This window comes from Phoenix dactylifera, unplaced genomic scaffold (genome assembly GCF_009389715.1).
Source record: "Phoenix dactylifera cultivar Barhee BC4 unplaced genomic scaffold, palm_55x_up_171113_PBpolish2nd_filt_p 000378F, whole genome shotgun sequence".
Taxonomy (NCBI): Eukaryota; Viridiplantae; Streptophyta; class Magnoliopsida; order Arecales; family Arecaceae; genus Phoenix; species Phoenix dactylifera.
In genome coordinates, this window is record NW_024067827.1 from 350,440 (window position 1) to 371,654 (window position 21,215).

Genomic DNA, 21,215 nt, shown 5'->3' on the forward strand with positions numbered 1-21,215 from the left:
ATCTTTTTAATGGGTTTTGCCCTTAAATTATTTTATGCAAATGCTTAATACTAAATGCAATAAATATTCAATGATTTTTTTTTTAAAGTTTATAGAATGTCATTAGGTTGTACTGATTAAATGAGCAAGCAAAAAAAAATTTTTATATATATTTTTTTAATTTTTTAATTTTATATTTTTGTTTTATTTAAATTTTTATATAGGAATAACTTGAATGTAAACTAAAACTAATCCTTATGCGTCAGTCAATCTCCGAATGCTCGCTGAATAAGCTCTGGAGATTATTCCGTGAGGAGCCCCAATAGAGGTATGATAACCTCGGAGGATTACACCCTATCAATTACTAGCAAAAATAATAATTTTTTAATTTAATTAATTTTTTAACTTTTTTTTTAATTTTCAAATTTCAAATTTCAGAATTCAAATTTTGAATCTAAATTTTTGAATTTTAAAATTTTTTCACTTTTTTTTTAAAATTTTAAATTCTGAATTTTAAATTTTAGAATTTAATAACTATGAAATTATTAACTAAAAATAATCAAAACAAGAGAAATTAATTAAAAAAAAACTTACTACCGGAGTGCGTTCACTTCGGGCATCCAAAATTCGAGTTGATTTTCGTGATCGTTCTTGCTTCTCGATTTGCCTTCCTGGCAATGGCGCCAAAATTTTGTTGTCCGATTCCTGTTTACCTAAAAATATGCTAAACAGATCGTTGTTAGAACCGACAAACAAAGTTTAATTTAATTTTACTCTTACCTTTTCTACTCGAAGAATAGTGGTCGTAAGAGGTCGATCCACAGGGAGGCGATTGGAGTTGCATAAAAATTAAAACATTCACTCAGATTCAAAATCGATTTTTAAATAACAAAAGAAGAACATTACTTCGGAGATGTTGAATGATTCTCTAGTTTACCAGAGAATGTTTTTTATTTGAAAGTAAACAAAAGACAGATACTTGGAATCGAAGAGCATTTATAAATTTAATGAAATATTTAACTACTCAAAGAAAAACTTTGGCATGGATGAAAACAGTGCTTAAGAAAATTGAAGCCTGGAACATAGATTGCATGAAAGAAAAATTAATGGATTGCATAAAAGAACAGAAATTAAACAAAACCTATAACATGGATTGCATAAAAGAAAATTTAATAGCTTGCATAGAAAGAAAAATGCTTACAAAAGTAAGAAGGAAAAAAAAATGAAAACAAGGGAACAAGTAACCCCTCTCGGTTGAACACTAAAAAAAATAAAATATTATTTTTTTTCTTCCTTCTTCTCGAAAAATAGAGCTCCTCCTCTGTTTCTTTTGAACAGAGCTTCCCCTCACCAAGCCGAGAACCTCCCCTCCTCCTCTCTGTTTCTTGGCCTCAACCCCAACCGAGGACCCCCCTCCTCCTCTCGTTCTCCCCTTCTTATAGATCGCCAGAGCATGGAACCCTTGATTGCGCATGGAGAGGAGGAGAAACGGCCGTAGGATCTCGGGAGGTGGATCCGGATGAAGAGCGCCGCGGGTGCTTGGATGCGGAGGAGGCTGGACTAGCCGGCGTGATCCGTGGAGCTCGGACGCTTGGGATTTCAAATCCGGAAGAGATGCGGAATCCGGAAGCTTTGTGGACGCCGGATTAGAAACGGGCGTGTGATCCTTTCTTCCCCCTTGTTTCCGCACGGGATGAAGCTGTGGATCTTTGAAACGGGCGACCGAAATCGGTGCTGGGAGGAGCGGATCCGTGGATGATGAATACGGATGGGAGAAGAGGCTGGGATGTTGGGATTTGGGGGAGAATCATGGGCGGCTGAAGCGGCTCCTTGAATCGGCTGGGACGCTGCATATGGGATTCGCTGGCTTCACGAGAAGGAGCTGGAACTCGGAAGAGAAGAAACAGATGGTTGCTGGGAGAAGAAACGGATGGCTGTTGGGAGAAGAAACGTTGCTTCGATTGCGTTGATGGCGTGGAGGATTGGGAAATTGGCTGGATGGCTGTGAGGTGTGGTGGGGATGCGCTGAAGACGTGGACGGCCTGGGACAATCAAGTTGGTGCTGTAAGGGCGGACTGGGAGCTGGAGACGCATTTGGGCTAATCGCGAGATCCTTGGGACGTCGCTGATGGCGTGGAGGATTGGGATGCGCTGGAATGCTGGCTTGACTTGAGCTCGGGCTGCCGGGCATTGGGCTCAAACCCAATGTTATTGGGTCTCTTGGATTACTTGCACTCAAACATAAATACAACGTTAATTAGTTAATTTTATTATTAGTGATTAGCTATAATACTAATTATGATGGTATGATGATTGCACTTTTGTGCTCTCATCATTTCCAATAATCAAAACAACACACCAGAAGTAATGGGTAGCATTCCTGTACTATTATGATAGTGATTCTAAGACATGCACCTTCTTTTCCTAGTGTTTGAAAGCCCTCACCATTGTAGAATCTAGGGAAGGTCAAATATACACAGTCCTACTCTCCTATGCTGAGAAGCTATTTCTATTTTTCTAATGCATGACCTACATGTCATAATAGAGGAACCTTCCATTTGTACCAAGGCTCATCTTCAAGATTTGAAGTAGTGAAATATTAGGGTTCAAAAAAAAGGAAGTAGATAAAAATTAACCTTTTCTCTTTGGTGAAAAAATAAGAGGTCTTTCTATTGTTGGGAACCCGCCCATGCCGCTGATATTTCAAAAATTTTTCAGATGGCAGCGGAATCGGCATGCACGAGTTCGACGTTCATCGCATGAACGTTGTTTCGAGACCTTTCGTAATTAGGTAAGAATTAAAACTTTTAAAAACAATAGGAAGATCAAATCTTCACCTTGCGCGGGTAGATGATCACCGCGAATCTGAATTCGTGGTTTTAGGGAGAGGGTTCGCTTGAAGCCGTTCAAACGTCCGGCCTCTACGGGTATCCACACGAAGTAGAGAACCGATCAAAGCTTTCTTGTCTTCCCGGGGTGCTAGCTCCCTTGCAAAGACTCCTTTGATGGCTGATCTCTTCTCTTTCTTTCAACTCTTGAAAGTGCTTGAGAAGAGGAAGAAGAAGGATGAAGAAGAGGAAGTAGATGAACCCCTGCACAGCCTTCTTTCTGTTGCTTGCGCAGGATGAAGAAAAGGAAGAGGAGGAGGCCGCCAACACTTGGAGGTTCCTTCTTTCTTGCTTGCGGCTGCAACTAAAAGGGAGGAAGAGGGTGGCCACGGCACAAGGGAAGAGGGCTCCAATACCTAGGGCGCCGGCCTCATGGTGCTTCTTATAGCCATCAAGGGCTCCTCCAAAGTAGGAGCCCTAGATGGTTTTCCAAAGAAAGAAAGGGGGGGTGCGCCGGCCCCTCTCTCTCCTTCAATCCGCACCATCCAAGATGAGAGGGGCTGATGCCCCTCTTACTTGGTTAACCTAATCCTCTTCCAAAGAGGATTAGGTGCCTCTCTCATGGTTTAATCCTAATCTAATTAGGATTGGCCAAATTGGGTTCAATCTATACTAGTCCTAATCCAATTAGGACTTGAATGAACCATGACTCAATTGAACTCTTCAATCCTAATCCAATTAGGAGTCATGTTGATTCATTAGATTAATAATTAATTTAGACTTAAGGAATCCTAATCCAATTAGGATTTGTTTAATTTTAGTCCTAATCCAATTAGGACTCTACTTGAATCCGAAGTCCTAATCCAATTAGGATTTCTAGGAATCCTACTCCAAGTAGGAATCCAATTTTTAATTCAAAACTCCTAATCTCATTAGGATTGAGGAATCCTATTCCAAGTAGGAATCCCAGTCCTAATCCAATTAGAACTCTAGGTATCCTACCCGAAGTAGGATTCTTGTTTCAAGTCCAATTAATTAATTCCTTTTTCCTTCTTCAACTTCTTATCAATCAAATTGATTTCTTGTGATTCCTAATCACGATTTCAACCATCGGATCGGTCAATACTTCTAGTGTGTGTGACCCCATAGGTTCTATTCTGACTGGTAGTGAGATATATTGTGATCTCTATCACTATATCATTGAAAACTCCTTTCAATGGGTTGGAACGATTCCAACTCAACTCATTAGGGTTTATCGATCATCAAGATAATCCCTATGAGTCCCACCATCCACCAGTGACACCTAGCAGCATGTAGTGGCTACCCAGCAGAATGGAATGATGAACCTCTAGGTGCAGTTAACATGTGATACAGTCCTACTATCGTGGATCCCTACAGGACGGAGGTCATGGACAACTCGTCAAACCCCATCGTCTGTCATATGTCAAGATTTATTCGACTCGAGTTCGATAGTGAAAAACTCTTTCTCCACTGTGTATACTGCCCCGGCCGAGGTCTTACGAACTCAGTCTTATAAATCACATAGGATCTCTCCTTATCTATCAAGGTCGATAGATTCCATATAGGTGCATACCCTACTCCTACAGTGAACTTACTGCAGCCAATCTACACTGCATGGACCCATATGGCTAGAGACCATGTATGTGTGCAGTCAAACTACAATAACCTCACTGTGAGTAGCCGAAGCGCCGCAGGTCAAAGGACCAGTCACACTACTGCAACATCAAGCAAGTCACTGACGAGTGGATAGACATCCAAGTGACTTCTTGTATTGGTCACGCTCAGTACCCTTGTTCTCTAACAAGCACCTGCACTATCACTTCAGTGTCCCTACACTGTGGACTCAAGTCTCGTCCATCCAGAAGGAGAGTGATCTGTGCACTGATCGGATCGATCACCGTCCTCGTGATGATCCTTTGATCAGGAGCATTTAGAAATTAATCACCAATGATACATGGCTCAAATTCTCAACTCTTGAGAATATGTATCATCATCTTATTAATTTCTTGGACGATTCATAGACACATAAACAATATGAATGAAAAAGATGCCTTTTATTTATTCAATAATAAATAGTCAAGTACAAAATTATGTCCCTAGAATCAACAATGTGTCATCCAAATTGGCTTCTAGGGCATACATCTAACAATCTCCCACTTGCACTAAAGCCAATTGGTCATATATCTTAGGCCCATCTTCTCAAGGTGGGCTTCAGTCTTTTGCTGACTCAGCTGCTTAGTGAAAGGGTCTGCCACGTTATCCGCGGAGTCTACTCTCTGCACCTCTACATATTTCTTCTCCACATAGTCGCGTATGAGGTGAAAGCGCCGCTCTATATGCTTAGACTTCTGATGAGACCTTGGCTCCTTAGCAAGGGCTATGGCGCCATTGTTATCGCAGTAGAGTGTTATGGCATCTGATGTCATCACATCCAGCTCTGCAATGAATTTCTTGAACCAGAAGCCTTCCTTAGCAGCTTCAGAGGCGGCGATGTATTCGGCTTCCATAGTCGAATCAGCAATGATCGGTTGTTTAGAACTCTTCCAATTCACCGTACCACCATTGCACAAGAACACGTATCCAGATGTTGACTTCCTGTCATCGACATCAGTCATGAAGTCTGAATCTGTGTACCCTTCTACCTTTAACTCTGATGATCCTCCAAAAACCAAGAATAAATCTTTAGTTCTTCTCAAGTACTTAAGAATATTCTTCACAGCTGTCCAGTGTTCTTCACCTGGATTCGACTGATATCTGCTTGTGACACTCACAGCAAGAGCTATATCAGGTCGTGTACATAGCATGGCATACATGAGGCTTCCTATTGCCGATGCATAAGGAATCTTGCTCATGCGTTGAATCTCCTCAGGTGTGTTGGGGCACATCTTCTTGGAGAGATGAATTCCATGCCTTAGGGGTAAAAGACCCCTCTTGGAGTTTTCCATGCTGAACCTCTTCAGCACCTCCTCTATGTACATTTTCTGTGACAGGCCAAGCATCCTTTTAGATCTATCTCTATAGACTTTTATTCCCAAAATATAGGATGCTTCCCCAAGGTCTTTCATGGAGAATTCTTTTGACAACCAGACCTTGACCGAGGTTAGCATGGGAATATCATTCCCAATCAGGAGAATGTCATCTACGTACAGTACGAGAAAAACGACAGCACTCCCACTAACCTTTTTATAAACACATGGTTCCTCCTCGTTTTTGATGAAATCAAACGTTTTGATTGTATCATCGAAACGAGTGTTCCAACTCCGAGATGCTTGCTTTAGTCCATAGATGGACCTTTGCAGCTTGCAGACCTTGTGATCTCCATCACTGGAAGTAAAACCCAAAGGCTGTTCCATATAGATATCTTCATCAAGATATCCATTCAGGAAAGCAGTTTTCACATCCATCTGCCAGATTTCATAATCATGAAATGCTGCAATGGCAAGCAATGTTCGGATGGATTTTAGCATGGCTACAGGTGAAAAGGTCTCCTGATAGTCAATGCCTTCGCGCTGACTATACCCTTTCGCCACAAGCCTTGCCTTATAGGTCTCTACCTCTCCATCCGAACCTATCTTCCTTTTGTAGATCCATTTGCATCCAATAGGTACAATACCTTCTGGTGGATCTACTAAGGTCCAGACTTGGTTGGAATGCATGGAGTCTATCTCTGACTTCATAGCTTCCAGCCATTTCTCGGAATCGATATCAGATATCGCCTCGTTGTAGGTTTTGGGATCCTGTATGTGATCCCTATCCCCCACTAGGAACATTTCCTCTGTATCCTCTTCTAGTATACCTAAGTATCTATCGGGAGGATGGGAGACCCTACTAGATCTACGAGGTGGTTGAGGGACATCGTGTACTGGCTCCTTATGAATAGGTTCTATAGGATCCATGACTCGTTGCTTTTCAGAGACTTTCTCTTCAAGCTCAATTTTCCTCCCACTGCCTCTATCAAGGATAAACTGATTTTCCAAGAAGATGGCATGACGGCTCATAAACACATTGTGATCCTCTGAGACGTAAAAAATTGTATCCTAATGACTCTTTAGGATATCCTATAAAACGAGCACTTATGGTCCTAGCCTCTAACTTGTTCGCCTGTAGTCGTTTGACGTGGGCCGGACATCCCCAAATCTTGAGATGACCCAGACTTGGTTTCTTACCATGCCATATCTCATACGGTGTGGTAGGAACGGATTTAGAGGGAATTCTATTCAATAAATAAATCGCTGTGAGTAAGGCATCTCCCCAAAGGAACATAGGTAAATCAGTGAAGCTCATCATGGACCTGACCATATCCAATAGGGTCCGATTTCTCCTCTCTGACACCCCGTTGAGTTGAGGTGTACCCGGAGGTGTCCATTGTGAGACTATGCCGTTTTCTTTGAGATAGTCCCGGAATTCCCCACTAAGGTATTCTCCTCCCCGATCTGATCGAAGAGCCTTAAGAGGTTTTCCAGTTTGTTTTTCTACTTCATTTTTGAACTCTTTGAACTTTTCAAAGGATTCAGACTTGTGTCTCATAAGATACACATACCCATACCGTGAATAATCATCGGTAAAGGTAATGAAGTAAGAATAACGTCCCCTGGCTAGCACATCGAATGGGCCACATACATCTGTATGTACTAGGGTAAGTATTTCAGTGGTCCTCTCCCCATGTCCTACAAAGGGTAGTCTGGCCATCTTTCCTTGAAGACAGGACTCGCAAACTGGATATGACTCGGAAGTCAATGAGCCTAAGAGCCCATCTTTATCCATTTTGTTCATTCTATCTTCTCCAATATGGCCAAGTCTGAGGTGCCACAAATATCTTTGGTTTATCTCATCTCTGGATCTTTTGGATCCTTTGGCACTCACATCTTGCTCGGTAACATTCACAGATACATCCATATGTAAATGGTAGAGACTGTCAATCATAAAACCACGTGCGACTATTTTATTTCTCAAATAAATAGAACAGCAGTCTTTGTCAAATGTAAAAACATGACCTTCCTGTGCTAGACATGAAACAGAAATCAAATTTCTGCTAGCAACAGGTACATAATAGCAGTCTCTAAGTATTAAACTAAATCCAGACGGTAGTCGCAGATGGTAGGTGCCCACAGCCACAGCAGCAACTTTTGCCCCGTTGCCAACCCGAAGGGTTACCGCACCTTCCGCCAGCCTTCTACTTTCCTTTAGACCCTGCATGGTAGTGCACAAATGAGCACTAGAACCAGAATCTATAACCCAACTAGAAGTAGAAGAAACCGTTAGATTAGTTTCAATAATGAGCAAGTCTATACCTTCTGAAGGTATGTCACCTTTCTTGTTCTTCAGGCTCTCGAGGTATGAAGGACAGTTTCTCTTCCAGTGGCCTTCGACATTGCAGTGGAAACATTTTCCTTTGTCGTTAGCCCTTTTCTTTTGAACTTCCTTCTTTGGCTTCTTGTCTTTCTTCTGCTTCTTTGCAGGCTTCTTTTTCTTCCAAGTAGACTTTCTCTTGGAACCAGAAGTCAACTCAGCAGCGAGGACATTGCCCCTTGAACCTTTCAAGGCTCCCTCAGCAGTTACCAACATGTTGATTAGTTCAGTCTTAGTGCATTCAATCTTATTCATGTGGTAGTTTACTATAAACTGACCAAATGAATCAGAAAGTGACTGTAGGATCAAATCCACTTGCAATTTCTTGTGCATGTCCATACCGAGCTTCTCAAGCTCCTCTAGGTCCTTGATCATGGTCAGACCGTGATCATGAACAGACTGCCCTTCGCGCATCTTCGCTTTGAAAAGCCTCTTGGACACTTCAAAACGAGCTGTGCGACTCTGCTCACCATACAACTCTTGTAGGTGTGCCAGTATGTCCCTAGCAGTCTTTATATTTTCATGCTGGCATTGGAGTTCATTAGACATAGATGCCATCATATAGCATTTTACTCTAATGTCATCGTCCAACCACTTTTTATGCATCTCACGCTGAACATCAGTGGGACGTGCTGGTAATGTGGGGATATCTGAATCGAGTATATAACCTATCTTCTCACAGTCCAAAACTATTTTGAGATTTCTAAGCCAGTCCTTGTAATTGGTTCCGGTCAGTCGGTTGGTCTCAAGAATACGGGTCAAAGGGTTTGAAGCCGACATTGTATCTGCAGAGAGTAAAGATTCTAGTTAGACTTTTGTACTTGATCCTAATCTGTCCTAAGGTCTTTTAGAACAAATGTGACTCCCACTATTTTCTCGAATTCCTCACACTCCCCTGGTAGGAAAACGGAAATCCCACACGACTAGGGTTTCTAGTGGGTACTGCGGTCCCACCAATTTACATGCCACCTCACCTAACAGTTATTGGTGACACATAGATGGATGAGTGTACAACTCTTGTACAATGCTTCTCAAGCATGTTGCAGTGCAACTTGGTCTCTAAGCCATGAAGACCTCACCTAACAGTTATTGGTCCCATTTCTTAGTTAAGTCAGACCCACTGTATAACCGTAAGAATAAAGTCGTCATTGGGTCCTCACCTAACAGTTATTGGTGCCCAACCCCACCTTTACCCTACAACATCTCATGTCTATAGAGAGGTCCAGCCCCCCAATGCAACTTGACCACTGTATCCAGTCGAGACAAGTCAACATCAGAAAGGCCTTAGCAGCTCTACTACAGTGGAAGACCTATTGACTTAATATTGGTTAATCAGGTCTTAGTGTTTGCAACTTGAGCCTTTCATAAGAGGTAATCGAACAATTGGCCAGGTAAGCAGGTGGGAGGCTCCCCTTACTCAGAGAGTAAGGTCCTAATTAAGTAACCACCTTTCATGCTTTCCTAGACACCAATTAGATCAATTAATCTAATATGACTTGCTCATGTCGGTTCACTCTCGACTTGATTGAGGAGGTTTTGATTTAGGTCTCAATTGGGTTTGCTACATCACATGTAGACCTATCTACCCGACTCTCATTCACATCACATGCAAACGGCGCATTGCAGGCAGTTATAATCGCGGCAATAATTAAAGCTAAACTTTAACTAGGTGATGATCATGGATTCTAATTAGGTCGTTTTACAAGCACATGCACATCAATCGATCAAGTGGTCTTCAACTCTTGAATTGATTCCAAGCTTCCTTGATTCGATCCTTGATCAACTCTTGATCCCATCGCCATCAACCGCTTAGATCACCTTTCATCTCATGCCTTTGCTTCAACTTGATCGTTGATGTACATCACATCACAGAAATACAACCAGATGTAAAATAAAAATAAAAATAATTTACATCTCCTTTTAGGAGGCACGCAGGCCTCTCAAAACATCAAATAAGATGCATGCAAGCATCTGAAAAATTACATGACATCGCAGATCACATCGCAGGTCATTACATTTGATACCAAAAGGGGTTGAATCCTATGATCATCACCGTATGCTACAATTATAATTTTCAGATCTGAAACTTAACTGATTATATCATGACATAGGTCGCTGATCATGCTAATCATGATTCTAAACTTTGTAATCCCATTAACAATGCAATTAGAATCATCTTTTTATCACATAAAAATCAGCATGTAAAAATCAGCACCCCTGAAAAATCTGCATGCAGAATTTTTCAGCATGCATGATCATTTAATTTTCAGATCTAATATGCCTTTAGATATTTAATTCTTACCTTAATCTACGAAGCCTAGGCTCTGATACCACTGTTGGGAACCCGCCCATGCCGCTGATATTTCAAAAAATTTTCAGATGGCAGCGGAATCGGCATGCACGAGTTCGACGTTCATCGCATGAACGTTGTTTCGAGACCTTTCGTAATTAGGTAAGAATTAAAACTTTTAAAAACAATAGGAAGATCAAATCTTCACCTTGCGCGGGTAGATGATCACCGCGAATCTGAATTCGTGGTTTTAGGGAGAGGGTTCGCTTGAAGCCGTTCAAACGTCCGGCCTCTACGGGTATCCACACGAAGTAGAGAACCGATCAAAGCTTTCTTGTCTTCCCGGGGTGCTAGCTCCCTTGCAAAGACTCCTTTGATGGCTGATCTCTTCTCTTTCTTTCAACTCTTGAAAGTGCTTGAGAAGAGGAAGAAGAAGGATGAAGAAGAGGAAGTAGATGAACCCCTGCACAGCCTTCTTTCTGTTGCTTGCGCAGGATGAAGAAAAGGAAGAGGAGGAGGCCGCCAACACTTGGAGGTTCCTTCTTTCTTGCTTGCGGCTTCAACTAAGAGGGAGGAAGAGGGTGGCCACGGCACAAGGGAAGAGGGCTCCAATACCTAGGGCGCCGGCCTCATGGTGCTTCTTATAGCCATCAAGGGCTCCTCCAAAGTAGGAGCCCTAGATGGTTTTCCAAAGAAAGAAAGGGGGGGTGCGCCGGCCCCTCTCTCTCCTTCAATCCGCACCATCCAAGATGAGAGGGGCTGATGCCCCTCTTACTTGGTTAACCTAATCCTCTTCCAAAGAGGATTAGGTGCCTCTCTCATGGTTTAATCCTAATCTAATTAGGATTGGCCAAATTGGGTTCAATCTATACTAGTCCTAATCCAATTAGGACTTGAATGAACCATGACTCAATTGAACTCTTCAATCCTAATCCAATTAGGAGTCATGTTGATTCATTAGATTAATAATTAATTTAGACTTAAGGAATCCTAATCCAATTAGGATTTGTTTAATTTTAGTCCTAATCCAATTAGGACTCTACTTGAATCCGAAGTCCTAATCCAATTAGGATTTCTAGGAATCCTACTCCAAGTAGGAATCCAATTTTTAATTCAAAACTCCTAATCTCATTAGGATTGAGGAATCCTATTCCAAGTAGGAATTCCAGTCCTAATCCAATTAGAACTCTAGGTATCCTACCCGAAGTAGGATTCTTGTTTCAAGTCCAATTAATTAATTCCTTTTTCCTTCTTCAACTTCTTATCAATCAAATTGATTTCTTGTGATTCCTAATCACGATTTCAACCATCGGATCGGTCAATACTTCTAGTGTGTGTGACCCCATAGGTTCTATTCTGACTGGTAGTGAGATATATTGTGATCTCTATCACTATATCATTGAAAACTCCTTTCAATGGGTTGGAACGATTCCAACTCAACTCATTAGGGTTTATCGATCATCAAGATAATCCCTATGAGTCCCACCATCCACCAGTGACACCTAGCAGCATGTAGTGGCTATCCAGCAGAATGGAATGATGAACCTCTAGGTGCAGTTAACATGTGATACAGTCCTACTATCGTGGATCCCTACAGGACGGAGGTCATGGACAACTCGTCAAACCCCATCGTCTGTCATATGTCAAGATTTATTCGACTCGAGTTCGATAGTGAAAAACTCTTTCTCCACTGTGTATACTGCCCCGGCCGAGGTCTTACGAACTCAGTCATATAAATCACATAGGATCTCTCCTTATCTATCAAGGTCGATAGATTCCATATAGGTGCATACCCTACTCCTACAGTGAACTTACTGCAGCCAATCTACACTGCATGGACCCATATGGCTAGAGACCATGTATGTGTGCAGTCAAACTACAATAACCTCACTGTGAGTAGCCGAAGCGCCGTAGGTCAAAGGACCAGTCACACTACTGCAACATCAAGCAAGTCACTGACGAGTGGATAGACATCCAAGTGACTTCTTGTATTGGTCACGCTCAGTACCCTTGTTCTCTAACAAGCACCTGCACTATCACTTCAGTGTCCCTACACTGTGGACTCAAGTCTCGTCCATCCAGAAGGAGAGTGATCTGTGCACTGATCGGATCGATCACCGTCCTCGTGATGATCCTTTGATCAGGAGCATTTAGAAATTAATCACCAATGATACATGGCTCAAATTCTCAACTCTTGAGAATATGTATCATCATCTTATTAATTTCTTGGACGATTCATAGACACATAAACAATATGAATGAAAAAGATGCCTTTTATTTATTCAATAATAAATAGTCAAGTACAAAATTATGTCCCTAGAATCAACAATGTGTCAGCCAAATTGGCTTCTAGGGCATACATCTAACATCTATCTCACGATTTCTTCTCTCTTGTTTTTGAGAAAATGTCCAACCATTGCCTTTTCTATTAGAGTAAAAAGGATGATGAGAGACCTTGACTGAGATTTGTTAAGTCTAGCACCATACTTGAATCACTCGGTCACTTCAAGTTTTCTCACTCTAGATTAGAAAGTGATAAGAGTTTATTTCTAGACTCTATCAAATACCTTCGATTTTAAGTTTACAGTAGGATATGGTGTGGGAACACTCTGGAAGGATATGGTGTGCCTATAAAATGGCGTATTTGGGAGAGTCATCTAGAGCAAGAAACTCACCTTTGGTGACTTGAAGTGATGCTGAAGACATGCTGTCTTCTCCCTTTCCATAGGACATTCCCATGCTTAGAAGCTCTAACCCATTATAAGTGGGCATCTAAGATGAAAAGGTTTAAACAGCATGATATCATCTTTGAGTGTGTTTGTTAACTTTCGAATTGAAATAAACAACTTGAGCTCCCACTTGACTTTGTTTAATGTCATATATATATATATATATATATATATATATATATATATATATATATAATATGTTGAATTTTACTTCCAATTAGAGGGTCATTTGCACTTTCATTGTGATGAAACTTTAATGACATTGGGGCTGTTTAGAAGACATAGAAACAATTGCATGAGGGATGGAATAACAAATATTATGCCTCAATACTCCGAACATGCATTATAGCAAAGCGGGGTTTCATTCCTTCTATCTTTCTACAAACCTCAAGTTCTTGGAACATGTCAGTAATCATTCAATGTATAAACGACAAATGATAATTAAGGAAACATGAAATCCTTTATTAAATTCACTTGTGTACTAGCAACTCAATTTAGTCATGCCTGATGACAGCTTTACCAGAGGGAAGAAAAAAAAACAAAAGCAAAATAGCAAATCGATCAATCAATTTGCCAGCAACAGTGTAGTCTATATTCAGAATCTAGCTTTTACACTTTCCTGTAAAAACAAATGAAAAAACACTCTCTAATAACTAGTTCTATACCTCACCAAAACCTTTAAGAAAGATTTGCAGTACTCCAAGAGAAGTCCATCCTTGCCGTGCTTAGGTTTCCATCATTTTGTTGTTCTTTGACTTCAAGTAACCAATTGCGAAGCAAGAAAGGATGTCTGCATCCTTCAGCACTATGTGGTTACTCCTTGCCTGAGAGTCTGAGACCTAAATGAAGTGCTTCCCTTTCATCTTCCCTTCTCACGAGAAGAGATCTCCGCTTCCCATCTCACAATGGGAATCTCTGGTACAATCATCTTAGGTACGGATGGTATGAGACTGCTCACAAAAGAATGCCTTCCTTTATCCTCCAGTGGCATACTAGACGCCCAGAATGGTTGGGCTAGATGTTTGGGCATGAAGGTTTCCCAAGGAAATGGAGCGGATTGTCTGGCTTCAGCATCCCCGAGGGTAATCAAAGAAGAGCCTCCTGCTCTGGATGACTCCTCCAAGCATGCCCTTTTATAGCCACGTCCATATCCTTCGAGAGTGTCTCTATAATAAGATGGGTGAGATCACGTGTACTCACATAGTAGACCGTATGCGTTATAAATAGAGTAAATGCTTTAGTAACGTATGAACCTTCGGCAGAAGAGTGGCCAAGATGATGTCCATCCCTTGTACATATATCTAGTTTTAAATTGGCACCAAACGGACTACCTGGTTGGGGGTTACACATTGGACGGAGTTATCTATGTTAACAGAGCTTTCATAGTTCTTGTACGTGGGCTTGGTGGATTGGATAGGTCCAAGATTGTTGCCCAGATAGACAACCCAAGAGGAGAGGTGAATTGGGTTTTAAAATAATTATTGCAATTAAAAGCTTTGTGAGTAACTAATTAAAACTTTTTGCGAGTGGATTAATTAGTTGCTATATGCAGTGGATGAAGGAAAAGTAAGAGACAATGAAGCAATCACAAACACAAGCAATTTTATAGTGGTTCGGAGCTAACCCTTGCTCCTACGTCCACTCCCCAAGCCTCACTTGGGGATTCACTATAATCCCTCGGATTACAGCCGGTTGTTTCACAAGCTCACAACCCAACTTGTTGTTTTACGAGATCACAACGAACTCGGTCGGTTTTTCCAGGCTCACCGACTAGAACCACCCAATTGTTTTTCCGGAATCACAATCCAACCCTTACACCATTGGTTTTAACCTAGGCTCACCAACAAACCTTACAACCCTTGATTCAATCCCCTGATTGAATCAAGTAAGAAACAAATGGTTTGAAAACAAACAGAAAAAGGAAGCTTCCACAACAGTAAAATTAGAAAAAGCCGACCCTTTTTTGCCGACGCTAGGGAAAAGCGTCGGCAAAATACTCTCCCGTGCCAAATTTTGTGACGCTTTTGGAGAGCGTGGAGCCTATTGAAGAATAAACGACGCTTAAAAGCGTCGTTTATTGTACTTAGAGTTGGGCAACGGGCCGTGCCGGGCCGGCCCGGCCCAGGCCCCCCGGGCCCAAAGACTAAACGGGCCGTGCCTGGCACGGCCCGTCCAGCACGGAACTGCAGCCCGGCCCGGCCCCAGGCCCCTCTATTGGTGGGCCGGGCCGGGCACGGCACGACACGGGCCGTGCCAGGCACGGCCCGTAACGGGCGCAAACGGGCGGCCCGCAACGGCTCCGAACGGGCCGTGCCGGCACGGCCCGTAACGGCTCCAGACGGGCCGTGCCTGGCACGGCCCGTCTGGAGAGGGGGAGGAAAATAGCCGTTTCCAACGGCTATTTTCGGGAAAAAGACGCTTTTACCCCTCCCAACAGTCCAATAACGGCTGAATTGAGGGGTATTTTGGAAAAAAAATTTTTTTGGGCTTCTATAAATAGCCCATTCCTCCCTCATTCTCACCACACCAAACCTCTCATTCTCTCCTTCTCTACTGCTATTATTTCTCTCTTCTAAAGTGCTCTTCTAGCAATTTAATTTTTAGTTTGTTCAAGTGCTACACAAGAGGAGGTTCCTGTTGAGAAGAGAAGGTCGCTTCTGTTGAGAGCACAAGAGGAAGCTCGGAATCTCGGCTCTGCCTCTGCCCTCCGACCCTCTACTCAATTCCTCCTTGCGGTTAGTTTTTATTTTTTGAATTAATCATAGATATGTCATCTTTTGAGGAAAGTCAGTTTGGCATTCCTGTTTCTGAGGGAGAAGAAACTAATCCCCAACCCCCTGTTCCTAGTTCCTCTAGAACTGGTGAACCGAGTGAAGGTCAAACCTCTTCTCGTAAGAGGACTAGTACTGTATGGAATGAATTTGATAGAGTTATGGTTGAGGGAGTCTGGAAAGCTAGATGTAAAAAATGTGCCAAACTTTATAGTTGTAGTAGTAGTGGGGGAACAGGGCATTTAAAAAGACATCAAGAGAGTCATAGGATGCATGATTCTCATGCTCAAACTCAAAGTAGCCTTAATATACAAGGGGGATTACTTGTAGGTAATTTTGCATATAATCATGAAAATCAAAGAAAAGCACTTGTAAAATGGATAGTTAAGGATGAATTACCTTTTAGTTTATGTGAATCTTTTAATTTTGAAGAATATGTTCAATTAAACCTACAACCTGCTTACAAAAGAACTAGTAGGCGTACATTTAGAAGAGTAGCTATGACCAATTTTTTAGCAATGAAACAAAATTTAATTAAAACACTTTCTACTTTAAATGTAAAAATTTCATTAACTTCTGATATTCGGTCAGCATCTGTAGGTAGTAATTGTTTTATTGCCATTACTGCTCATTATATTGATAATGATTGGCAATTAAATAAACGTATTCTTGCTTTTCGTGCTTTTGATTTTCCACATTCTGGGCAACAAATTTCAAATATAATTTATCAAACTGCATGTTCATATAATATTAATGAAAAAATTATGTCTATTACTTTTGCTAATGCATCTAATAATAATTCTGCTGTTGTATTATTAAAAGACTCATTGCATCCCATATTAGATGGAAATTTACTGCATATTAGATGTGCATGTCATATCTTAAATCTTTCTGTTCAAGCTGGCATGGGCATGATTCAAGATGTGATTTCAAAAATTAGAAATGCAGTTTCTTTTATTCATGCTTCTAGATCAAGACTTCAAGAATTTAAGGAATTATGCATAAATCATGGTAAACGTTTTAAAAAATTTAAACTTGATGTAATTACTCATTGGAACTCCACATATAGCATGATACATGATGCATACCCATATAAAAATTTATTAAGTGCATATATTAATGATCGTGGATTAGGATTTACATTGACTGAAACTGATTGGAATAAAGAAAAAATTTTGGAAGATTTTTTGCTTAGTTTTTATAATGCTACCAATATTCTTTCTGGTATTTATTACCCTACTTCATGTTCATTTTTACAACAAGCATATATAATTAGTCAAAAATTTGCAGAACATAGATATGATGATGTTTTAATGCCTATTATTGAATTAATGGAATCTAAATGGAATGAGTATTGGGACAGGATATGTCCTATGCATAACTTAGCTGCTGTATTTGATCCTAGAGTTAAATTAAATGGCGTGCTAATTTTACTTGATGCATACTCTGAAAATATGAATCAAGATGCTGAATCTGCTAAAGATGAGGTAAGACAACTTCTTTATGATATTTATGCTATATATAATGAAAAAATTCATGGATCTAGAACACAAATACAAACCTCTATTCTTCCTTCTAGTAGTTCTCGTTCGTCATCTATTTTTTCATTCATTGCACAGAGAAGACACACACATGCTTCAAGTTCCTCTTCATCTTCTTCATCTTTAAGTAGTGAACTAGAATTTTATTTACGAAATGATCTTCATTCTGCATATGATGAAAATCAAATAGAGAATCTAGATGTATTATCTTGGTGGAAGAGTGTTAGAAATCAATATCCTGTTATGTCTGCAATTGCACGCGATATTTTAGCTGTGCCGATGTCCACGGTAGCATCGGAATCCGCTTTTAGTGCAGGTCGGCGTGTTCTTGACGAAAAGAGAAGTAGGATGACGGGCGAAACGGTGGAGATGCTTCTCTGCTTCAAGGATTGGCTGGATGCTGAGGCAAGACTTCAAGATAAAGGTGGACATAATACAACATCCTCTGATGATGATGATACAAACACTACTGAAGACTGAAGACTGAAGACTGAAGACTGAAGAGTGAATACTGATTCACTGAATCACTGATGATTAGTAAGATTTCTTAATTTTTTATAATTGTACATTTTTATTGTATTCTGGAGGTCAGACCAAGGTCCAAACCTCGGCCCTTTCTTAGTTTCTTATTGTATTCTAGAGGTCAGACCAAGGTCCAAACCTCCCTTCATGTACCATTTTGATTTAAATTAATAAACTGGTAGGGGTCTATGCCAAACCCCCCACCATTAAGGTGGCTTTATATTCATAAATCAAGATTTCTTAGTGTTCAATATTTATTAATTTATTAAAAAAATTTATGAAGCATTAATTTTTATCGGGCCGAGCCGGGCCCAGGCCCGGACCGTGCCAGGCTCGCGTGCCAGCCCGGCCCAGGCCCTTATGGGCCGTGCCGTGCTGGCCCGCGGGCCTAGACCGGGCCGTGCCGGCCCAGGCCCGAAGCGGGCCGTGCCTGGCACGGCCCGCTGGCCAGGACCCTCTGGCCCAGCACGGCCCTATCAAAGGGGCCGTGCCAGGCACGGCCCGGCACTGTAGCTTGCGGGCCGTGCCAGGCACGGCCCGCTTCGTGCCGTGCCGTGCCGGGCCGTGGGCGGCCCGGCCCAGTGCCCATCTCTAATTGTACTCTAGTGGGACGACGCTTATAAGCGTCGTCTAAGCGGTCGACCCCGACGCTAAATAGCGTCGTCAAAGGCTCAAAACCTCTCCCCTTCCATCCCCCGCCTTCTGATTATTGCGTGTCCAACGAGCCCCACCTCCCCCTTCGTCCTTTCCGTCTACAATATCTTCTCCGAGAAGCTATAGTCCACAGAGAGAAAGAGAGAGAGAGAGAGAGAGAGAGAGAATGGAGCTCCAAGGACCCTCCGAGCTCCGAGCTCGCAGAACCCAACCATGGCGAACACCACCTCGACCCTCCCCTCTCCCCCCTGCGCTTCCCCTCGGACGATGTCGACAGCTTCTGCTCCACTCCCTACGTCAGCGCCCCCTCCAGCCCCGGCCGCGGCGGCGTCGCCGGTGGTTACTTCTTTAGCGCCCCCACCAGCCCCATGCACTTCATCCTCTCCTCCGCCGGCGGCGGCGGAGGCCGCTTCCCTTCCGACTCCCCCGACGCCTCCGTCGCCGGCTCCTTCGAGTTCGAATTCTCCGCCCGATTCCCCTCTGCTGCCGCCTTCGCCACCGGATCCATGACCTCCGCCGACGAGCTCTTCCTTAACGGCCAGATCCGCCCCATGAAGCTCTGCTCCCACCTCCAGCGGCCCCAGGTCCTCGCCCTCCTCCTCGATCTCAACGAAGAAGAAGACGACGACGATGAATCCGAGCGTCACCCGCCGGAAATGGCCGCGAGGGGGCGGGATCTAAAGCTCCGGAGCCGATCGATTCACCGGTGGGCCAGATCCCATTCCCCGCTTCGGAACGCGCCAATCCAAATCCAAGTCCAAACCTCCGCCGCCGATTCCTCCTCCCTCCGCCTCGGCCGCCGCTGCTGCCGACTCCTCTTCTTCCGCCAATCCTCCGCCTGCCGCCGCGATCTCGGGGGCGGAGAAGGCGAAATCGAAGGATCCATCGCCACTGGTCGGCCGGTCTTCAAAGAGAACGGTGGCGAAGCCGAAGCCGGTGAACTGGGTGGGAGGCTTCCCAGCAAGCGTTAATTTTTTTTTTTTAAAAAAAATGCCATTGCCGACGCTTTTAAGCGTCGGAGGCTTATAAAAGGAACGACGCTTAAAAGCGTCGGCATAGACCGACGACGCTTTTTTGACGCGTCGGGTTAAATTCGATCCACGCCCACCTGCCCGACGTCTGATCCACGCTTTGCGATGCGTGGGCAGGAAATTAGCCGACGCTTAAAAGCGTCGGGAGAGACCAAAAAAAGCGTCGGGAGATACCCTTTCTTTTGTAGTGTTCTTAACAAGCAAATATTCAGCGATATTAATAAGAGAGAAGTGATGGTGTGCGTGCAGAGGGCTAAGCATGAATTTCAGAAAATTTTTATGCGGAAAGAACGGGTTAAACATTTTAACCAAAAACATGCTTGATATTTTAGATATTTTAACTCTGGTACCAGTCGAAGACAGTCTTCAACTGCACATCACATGTGGCGCAGGCTCAGTCCCAATACATAGGGTGACACCCGCGCGTGCCTATCAAAGCACTCATCATATGAGCCCCCGGGTGGAGAGCCACGCTTCGTCACACGATCACGCGTGAGAGTTCCCGGGAATCGGATAGTCTCCACTAATCCTTTGCTTTGACACCAAATATCACAAAGCCCTCAGATCCCGAGGATTGTGTAATTCAAATCAATATGCATAAATCACAATTTCTTGTGATTTGAAGATTGAGATCATATCTCAACCATAAAAGAGATCAGATCTCTTACCTTTAGAAGGGGGTTCCTTCAAGGATGCTTCGCAGCCGCACAAGCGTCCGGCCTCGATGACTCGTCCACGCGAAGCTCCGGAATGATCAGCTTCCCGGGGAGTGCTAGCTCGCAGGGAGGCAGAAGGTTGGCTGAAAGGGAGAAGGAAGAAGATGGACCTTCACAGCTCAAGAACTCCTTCTTGGGCTTTCACCTTCAGAACTACTCTCTCCTCTCACTCTCTTTCTCTGGTGCTCTCCATCTATAGGAAGAAGGAAGAGGGGTGGCCTATTTATAGGCCAAGAAGAAGGTGAGGTGTCCCTATGAGGTGTCCTGTGAGGTGTCCTGCCAGGACACATGTCACACATGCAAGGAAGAGAGATGTCCTGCTCCGCCACGTGTCACGCATGCAAAGGGGTGAGGTGGCCTGGAGGGCGATGTCATGGATGACCTCATGAGGCAGATGAGGTCATGGATGACATCAGGAGGAGTGTGAGGTGTCCAGGCCCGCCACATGTCACACATGCAAGCAAAAGAGGTGTCCTGCCCCACCACGTGTCCCGCATGCAAGCAAAAGAGGTGTCCTGCTCCGCCACGTGTCACGCATGCAAAGGGGTGAGGTGGCCGGGATGTGGGTCCCACATACAGTATGTGGGTCCCACCTAAGCAGGACATGGGTCCCACATACAGTATGTGGGTCCCACCTAGGCAGGACGTGGGTCCCACATACAGTATGTGGGTCCCACATAGGGAAGGAAGTCCTAGTCATACTAGGATCATAATTGATTTTAATCCAATTTGACTCAAGCCAAATCTGATTTGGTTGGGGCAAATTAGACATTTTCACCAAACC

The 21,215-nt window shown here is 43.1% G+C and overlaps 1 protein-coding gene across 1 annotated transcript; it reads left to right on the plus strand.

Annotated features, from left to right (window-relative positions):
- Positions 1-14,214: 14,214 nt before the first annotated feature.
- Positions 14,215-19,826, plus strand: LOC120105831. Its single transcript, XM_039118582.1, has 2 exons — positions 14,215-14,278; positions 18,655-19,826. The coding sequence occupies exons 1-2, from the start codon at positions 14,215-14,217 to the stop codon at positions 19,653-19,655; spliced, it is 1,065 nt and encodes a 354-aa protein (XP_038974510.1). The 3' UTR covers positions 19,656-19,826.
- The last annotated feature ends 1,389 nt before the right edge of the window (positions 19,827-21,215 follow it).